The 8,573-nt window shown below is 43.5% G+C and overlaps 2 protein-coding genes across 2 annotated transcripts in view; both read left to right on the top strand.

Annotated features, from left to right (window-relative positions):
• FGF19 (fibroblast growth factor 19) overlaps positions 1-3,833 on the top strand; it is an 18,521-nt gene extending 14,688 nt beyond the window's left edge. Inside the window, exons 2-3 of the mRNA XM_009886297.1 lie at positions 24-127; positions 3,490-3,833. Coding sequence (XP_009884599.1) covers positions 24-127; positions 3,490-3,822 — 437 coding nt within the window. The 3' untranslated portion in view covers positions 3,823-3,833. The remainder of the gene's footprint in view (positions 1-23; positions 128-3,489) is intronic.
• Positions 3,834-7,011: 3,178 nt separating this feature from the next.
• The window catches only part of ORAOV1 (oral cancer overexpressed 1), a 6,910-nt gene continuing 5,348 nt past the window's right edge, over positions 7,012-8,573 (top strand). Inside the window, exon 1 of the mRNA XM_009886298.1 lies at positions 7,012-7,127. Within this exon, the coding sequence (XP_009884600.1) occupies positions 7,012-7,127 (116 nt within the window). The remainder of the gene's footprint in view (positions 7,128-8,573) is intronic.

The following is an 8,573-nucleotide window of genomic DNA, read 5'->3' on the forward strand; positions in this document are numbered from 1 at the left end:
GCTTTTCCCCTCCGTCCCCGCAGGTCTGCTGGAGATCCGCGCCGTGGCGGTGCGCACCGTGGCCATCAAGGGCGTGCGGAGCTCCCGTTACCTCTGCATGGACGAGGCGGGGCGGCTGCACGGGCAGGTGAGCTGCGACCATCCCGCATCCCGGACCCCGGTCCCGGCGGCTCTATCCCGGGCTCGCCTTTCCCGAGGGACGTTTCCCGGGCTTAAACGGCAGGGGAGACCAAAGGGCTGACGTATTTTTTTTATGGGTGCCGTTGGGAACGGTTTAACAAAGCTTTGGGGTCCTCCCCACCCACCCCCTTTTCTCCATAGGGCCGGTGATTCTTGTCACTCTTACTGCCTGAAAGGCCGTCAGGGTTATTAGAATTCAGCAAGGAACATCATTTAGAAGGCAAAGTATGTGTTGCATGTCCCCCACCAAAATATACTGAAAACACAGTCCAGGGCAAAATTGTGTTGAAAAAGCCTCGTCGGTGGGTGGCTGCATTTCTGCCACAGAAATAGATTAAGTCGGGCCACAGAATCTGAATAATTTAATCTGAATAATTTAATCTGAATAATTTCGCACTACTCAGGTCATATATTCTAACAAAAAAAAATTAAAAAGATTATTCCTTTGGAAAGGAGATGCAGCCAGACGGCTGCCGGGCATACAAATCCCAGAAACACGGGGTTGTCACCTCTTAGGTAGCACCAAACAGAAATGGGATTTCGAGGGGAAGAAGGACTCTTCTGCACTGTCTCACGCCTGACATGTGGTAACAGCACACCTGTGGGACTCCAAGAGGTTGTGGAGTTGAGTGACCTGCTGACACCGCTGTGTTGGGTCATGCTTTTTCCCTAGATATGTCAGCGGATCAGCCAGTCATTATCAGTGATAGAAACTTGTTTTTGAAGCCGCATGAGTAAGCTGCCAGCTCTAGAATTTGAAGGGTAAGAGTCAGATTCAGCCTGTGTACGAGTGCTTTATAGGAGCCTGCGTTTCACAGACTGATGGCTTTTATTATGCCATAGTAAAGATACAGCTCGATTCTGCTCTGATTCCTCCGGCAAAATTTCTGCTGATTTCAGTCAGGCAAGGACTTGGCCCGTTGTCAAAACTCCCAGTACCTTTAATAAGAGCGATACTGATGTAGTGATGGTTTTGAATGCTTTTCTTTCTGCATTTCCTTGCTTTTCTGGGCTAGAATCGATTGATGCTGTGATAAGCTGCATAGGTTCAGACTGTATGGTAGGTCAATTATTAGCTTAATGTTTTAATGTACATACAAAGCAAAGTGATCAATGAAAACAAAGCAGAGCCTGGATCTTGCTCCCATCGGAGCTGCTGGATGGACTTTAGCTGTCACAGAATTTTAATACAGCTTTCATATAACACTGTTTCAAAGGCATATGCATATGCCTTGACTGAGACTGGGTTTGTTGGTGTACAGGATTAACTGCAGGGTATTTTTCCTGAAAACACAATGGCATGTAGCCATGCTGTCCCATCTGTATGTTGGGGACACCTGCTGTCACCTCTCTGCTAACAGCCCGGGCGGGCAGCTCTGCAGGCAGTTCATTGCCTTATCAGCGCTACGCTCAGGAGTGGAAGAACGAAAGGGCAAATACAGTGTCTGGGGACTGAAATGGGCAACCACTTCCACTCCTGCAACATGCCCTTTTTTAGCACTGGAAAACTGATGAGTAGGGTTGATATTTGAATGTGCAGTGTGCCGGAGTCTGTAGTTTAGGGCAAATTGTGGAACTGCTTAATATGCTGAGCTACTATAAATTCCTCCTGTGAAAAAAGTAATCTGGAAATACTTAAAGTGCATTTGGTACTTGTTTAAAAAATGCACTAGGGACAATCCCAATGAAATGAAGAGGGAAAGATACAGTTGAGACATTGGAGGTGCAATCAATAAGTGTTATTTGTAATGCGCACTTGCTCAAGAAGCTTTTTTATTTCATCGTCCTTGTTAGTGAGCCTGAGCACTCATAGAAATAAGGACAGCTAACAATTCAGGCATAAATTTGTATCATAGACATATTTTTCTGAAATATAATGTGTCTAGAAGGATAAATTTTGTGCAATTTTATTTGGAGAAAATGTGTTTTATAAAATTAGTGATTAGTTTAAAAAGTGCTTTTAAAAGACAACCAAATGTTTGCACTTAGTCATACTCCATATTGTTAAGGGTGTTTGAGAAAGGACTGAAGACTATTAAACATGCTCTATTCAGACAGGCAGAGCATTCATGTGAGGACACTTTTATCACTGCAGACTGAGACATAATCAGCAATTGTCTTTTATTGACCGTGAGTTCAATCACCTGCAGTGGCTGAGCCTGAAATAGCACTGGAATTGTAGGAAATGCAGTGCTTGTGTAAGGATCTGGAAAGGTCTGACCTGGTGATGCAAACTCCTAATACACTACCTGTACAGTATATTAGAAATCTATTTCTACAAATTCGTACCTAAGAAAATACATTCTTCTACCCAAAATCTTAACTTGCACTCTTATTAATTTGACAGTTGTAACTAATGCCCAGTGAGCAAATAACACTGTGTTAACTGGTCTTTTGTAATTTCAGCAAATGCTGAGTGAAAAAAAAGGCAATTATGTTTTTAGTATCATTTCACTGATTGGCCATGTTTGCCAAAGTACTGTCTTTGACAGCACTGCCTTTCTACAGACCCCATCTCGAAGCCCTTAACACAGGCAAACCACTGATAGGCATGGCGTTTTATACCTGAGGATTGTTGGATTAGGTCTCATGACTACAGTTAAGTACTGTCAGCAATTAAGGACAATTTATTTAAATGACCACTGTCATCTGAGATTCTTTTTCCTTGTGCTCGGGACAGGATAGGCGGTGGTAGCTGTGGAGAGGTACGCAACCGGGATTCAAAGCTTATTTAATATGATGGACGTGCATTAACTTCAGGAGTTCTGGATTAGGTCTTTTAATGGCCTCATAACCCAAAATGCATATTATGTGCAACACAAGGATCTCTAGTCGAATAGGGATAGGGATAGGGATAGGGATAGGGATAGGGATAGGGATAGGGATGGAATGGAATGGAATGGAATAGAATAGAATAGAATAGAATAGAATAGAATAGAATAGAATAGAATAGAATAGAATACTTTCGTTTGGAAGGGACCTGCAATGATCTAGTCCAACTGCCTGGCCACTTGAGGGCACTTCATCTCGGTGGCTGTGGTCCATTGCTGAAAGAGCGGTCACTGGAGCAATGGGTGCCACCTGCGTCCCTGCAGCAGCCAGGCAGAGAGGCAGCGGGCAGCTCACCAGCACGGACCTGGCAGCAGGGTCTGCAAGGTGCACTGAATTGGGACCCCCACGACAAGCCAGAGGGACACCCCCACTGCCAGCAGAGGGAAAAGGGCCGGTTGCATCCGAGGTTTACGTTGTGGTTGAATACAGTGAGTCTGGTGGGCGTATTTGTAATTCTCGTTCCTCTTTGCTGTTCAGCTCAGGTATTCCACTGAGGATTGTTCCTTTGAAGAGGAGATTCGTCCAGACGGCTACAATGTATATAAATCAAAAAAATACGGAATATCCGTGTCTTTGAGTAGTGCCAAGCAAAGACAACAGTTCAAAGGCAAAGATTTTCTTCCGCTCTCTCACTTCTTACCTATGATCAACACTGTGCCCGTGGAGTCAACAGACTTTGGCGAATACGGCGATTACAGCCAGGCGTTTGAACCGGAGGTGTACTCCTCGCCTCTCGAAACGGACAGCATGGACCCCTTTGGCATCACCTCCAAACTGTCACCGGTGAAGAGCCCCAGCTTCCAGAAATGACTCTGATCACACACACACGTTTTTTAAGAAATAATGCAGAATACTGCAGGGTTTTTAGCTTTTCATGTAGTGATATTTCGAACTTTTTTTGTATATTTCAGTACAGAGCCAGCCTTTTCCTTGCCATGTGTTGTACCTGTAAGAGATGAGTGCCCAGAGGCTATTCTAGAGTCTAAAGAATTGCTTACCCATAGTTTTATTTGGAAAAGGATTAAATAAGAAAAGCTTAACAGCTTCATCAGGGTTCCTCCATTACCGTGGTGATGATAAACTAATTACAATTTTTCTATATCAACTTCATTACCATGTGTGTTCACCTGTTATTTCTGCTCGTAGGAGCAAATGCAGAAAGCCTTTTTTCCAGTCACAGGGAGGTTAATGATCTCATAGCTTCAGAGGCCTTAAAGACAAACATTTGGAACACAACACGATTAAGGAAGACGTAGCAAATGCGGTTACGCAAACTAGAGTTAATGCTGTTTCTTGAAAAGCTGCTGACAACGTTCTGGGAAATCTTTCTATTGAAAGCATACCACTGAAAAAAACAATTCTGCTTGTATATTGTGCTTTTTCTTCCCTTAGGAAATCAGGGAAGGAAAAACTACTTCCTTCCCTTATTGCTAAAGGGTACTTTGGAAAACCGGATCTTTGATTTTTTTCAAGGCTAATTTATGTTGGCTGTGGGATCAGCATCATCCAGCAGAGTTCTCATTGACCTTAGTGAGAATTCAGTGCGTGGTTGGAAGAGCGCACAGAACTAGCATTTATGTTCGTCAGGTAGGGAATGAGCAGTTCAAATGAGTGTTTAAGTAAAGGTTCTGTTGTATATAAGCATGCACGTCATTAGCAAATGGAGAGAAAGACTGAAAATGGATGATGTATAGGTCAAATCAATTGCAAAATAGGTTTTTGTGTAACCTTTAACCATCAGCAATTCTTTCAAGTCCCTTCCAGGCTTGATTCTGCACCCGTGGGAATCAGTGGAGAGAGAGTTTAGTGACTTAAATGCTGCAAAATTGGGGTCAGCCACACTGTTGTTCTTGCAGGAAGGGATTATGAGTACTTCGTGGCCAAAACACAGATGTCTGATGTCTTCAGTTCTGTTCTCCCGTTCTAACGATTTGATGAAGGAATAACCAAGGTGAAACCAAAGAAAAAAAGGAAAAAAAAAATGTGAAAAAAGGGTTCAGGGATTCTACTCGTTTCCAAAGGTTCATTTATAATAGAGATTTCTATACAAAAAAAAGCTTGCCTGGAAATACTGGTGTTCTTCTGACCTAGCACTTCATTGCCAATGCAATATTTATAATTAATTTATTGAATACATACATCTGTTTATTTTGTTACTGTTATTTATGCTCAAATTTCTATTTATATACTCCTGAAGGCGGGTTTTTTAGTTGCAACAGATTTTGTGAAGTTTTGTAATCACGAAATTTTAGCAAACGATAACTTTTTAAATTTCTGTGCATTATCAGTAGTGTAATGTGTACATTTGCAATAAAAAAAAAATCATCTTCAACACAGAAATCTAGCTGACTCTTTTGTCACTCCTTTAGTCTGGAGACTTCAAGGAGCTTTAGCAAAGTGCTGGCGTCTGGCTCTGCAGCAGCTGTGTGTGTGAAGGTGGTGTCCCTTGTGAAGGTGGCGCAGTTGAGGGACAACAGATGAGGATGGGGAGAGACAACGGGGTTTTCCCAAAGCCAGGCAGTGAATGCTGAGGCTGGAATTCGAGTCTCTCTGCTGCCAGTTACCGATGAGCTCCATGGGAAACACCAAGTCTAAGAAAAGTATCTCTGTTACAGAAGGGTTTTGGAAACAACTCATTAGATTTTGACCTTGGGATACGTGAAGGTCACTCCATCTAGTCCTACGTTATTATTCTCTTGATACAACAAATGAGCGAAGCGAAGCTTTAAGCTGTGTGAGTGTGTCTTGATGTTTCCCTCCCAGTCCCCATCATTCAATCATAGAATAGAATCATGGAATCATTTAGGTTGGAAAAGACCCTTAAGAGCACCAAGTCCAACCATAAACGTAACACCGCCAAGTCCACCACTAATCTGCATCCCTAATCGCCACATCTACACGCCTTTTAAACACCTCCAGGGATGGCGACTCCACCACTTCCCTGGGCAGCCTGTGCCAGTGCTTCACAACCCTTTCGGTGAAGAAGTTTTTCATAATATCTATCCTAAACCTCCCCTGGCACAACTTGAGGCCGTTTCCTCTTGTCCTATCGCTTGTTACTGGGGAGAAGAGACCGACGCTCCCTTGCTACACCCTCCTTTTAAGAAGTTGTAGATCTAGGCCGGTGAGTGCTGCCTGTCAGCATCATCAGTTATACTTAACCTGCGGCAAATCAGTCATGGATTTGCATCTATTGTATAAAACATCCCTTTTTTGTTCCATATATTTCATCAAAACCCGCCGTTCACACTCCTCGCAGCCTTCGAGGTGCCGACGCTGAAGGAAGCGCTGCTTGGAGGATGCGATTCCTTGGGGAGATGGGAAAATCCACCAGCAGCTGTGGTTTCTGTGATTCTTCTTCAGCTGCGCAAAATCCACCTGCAACGTGCAAAAAATCCTGGGGGTGGAAGGCTGCTCCTTTCTCAAATCAACACCATAATCAACGGTGCAGCGGGGGAGAAAACTGGTTATTTTCGCCTGAAAAAGATGTCGATTTCTGGCAGGGAAAAAAGACTGAATGTTTCCGTTTGGAAATGCTGTGAGTCACGGGAATTGCAGATTTCTTGGCTGGCAAACATCTCCCGTGGTGTTTCCCATTCTCCTCTGTGCTGAGCCACTGCCACACATCCGGAGGATTCTGGCTCCTCATGTACTGGGAGATGTAGTCCTGATTTTCAAGTTGTTTTATTCCAAAGGTTTTCAGGCTTGGGGTATTTTGTTTTTCTGTTTTTCCTTTCCAGTTTTGATCAGCCACTATATTTTCTTGGAACATTAGATACCTTTCAAGACCTTTCTGTAAAAAATCAGAAAACAGAAAACAAAATAAATATGAACTTTTAAAGTTTGGTCAAAAAAATCCACTTTTACTTTTCAGCTAAAAAATTGCACAGTTTTGATGGGAAACACAGCGAGTAACAGTTCAGAGGGTACGCTGTTTAACTTAACCAGTGAAAGATTTTTTAAGCAGATGTAACACAAATATTGCTCAAGAGCGCAAAGATGAGCACCCTTACATTTGCGAACGGTGCCTTGAGCTCTCCGGTGACCCTATTTGCTGACACCTTTGGATTTGCATCTTCCACCAGCAGCACAACGTTTCTTACTGCAACAGGATGGTTAGAGGTTGGTTCAATATTTATTCAGAGGGAGGGAAGAATGCCAGGAGCTGAATTACCCACACCGCTTCCTGGAGCACTTCAGTTTTCCTTGGAGGTTTCCCATCCAAGCGCTGACCAGACCTGGCTGTTTTGCTTATAAAATCTGACAAGATCACAGCTTGAGGTGGAAGGAGAACTGGAAAATCCCTTCCATGAGACACCTGACTCGGTCAGGAACTTGGCGTGCAAAACCTCGAAACAGCATTGCCTTTGGTTGTGTGGGAATGTAAACACCACCACCACCATTCACTATATAGTCGGGGTTGATCATAGTTTCTCAAAGACAGTAGGACAACGGCAGCACTTCATTTGCAATGGTACATTTTACAACCCTGAAAGGTTTTTAAAGGTCAGGTGTCAAATGTCTCCTTGTGAAGCCTCAGTTAGAAGCTATGATGTGCAAATACGGGTTGTTAGAGCAGTGGGAAGGCTGTAGGAAAGGAGACACTGGGCATCACCATTTCCACTTTGGGGCAGTGTAAAAAGCTGTAAATCCTTTAGTCAAGAGCCGTAATATCAACTTTACCTTTGCTTGAAGCACTGAGACTATGTTCGTGGAAAATTTGGGACCACTCTTTCTACTCTGCCAGCGTACTTTGTATATGAATGTAGAACAACATGATAAATTAAATAAATGTACTTTCTTTTCTCAAAAATCTATAGAAGCCCAACCCTCCTTTCGGGCATCACACACAATGAAAGCAGAGATGCGTTTCCCTTGGAAGCCAATGGGAGTGCAAAAAAGAAATCATTAGGACTCTGAATTTGGGGTGAATTTGTGACAGTCTGGGCACCCAGAACCCCGTTGGATGAGACTATTGACGGTAAGAATGCCCCAAAATAGGACTTGTGTTTTGTAGTCTTCTTGCCAGGACATTACTATATTTTCAACATTCTTCATCAATCCCGCTGCCTACTGAGATCAAAGAACTTGCTTTTCATTAACTTCCAAAGCAAGATTTGAATTGTAGCTATGACCATAGAGGGAACCTTCAAAGACACCTTATATTTCCACTGGCATCAGCGCACAGCCTGCGTTTGCTCGTGACGGCGTGGTTGTGGAGCAGGCAGGTATTCACACGGGGCAAAACCTGCGGTGATTTCACGCGAGATCCAGCGACATCTACGCTTTAAATTAACGCAGAAAACGAGCTGGCTTTACAGACACTCTATATAAATAGCTCTATATGGAGCGACCTCATATAAATCAGTAACACCTGCTGCGACGGAGCATTTTTAATGAACTGTGCTGGTGCACCTGGTTAGCTAAACCTTTTGTAGCGTGCCTTTATTTTCACTCGAACGTAGTTTTATTTGTTCTTTAGACCCACCTCGGGATTTTAAAGCTGTCTTTTCGAGTCCTCTGCCCTCCTGCGTTGGACTGGGAGGGTAACGGACCCCCTG

This window comes from Charadrius vociferus, unplaced genomic scaffold (genome assembly GCF_000708025.1).
Source record: "Charadrius vociferus isolate BGI_N301 unplaced genomic scaffold, ASM70802v2 scaffold115, whole genome shotgun sequence".
NCBI classification, from domain to species: domain Eukaryota; kingdom Metazoa; phylum Chordata; class Aves; order Charadriiformes; family Charadriidae; genus Charadrius; species Charadrius vociferus.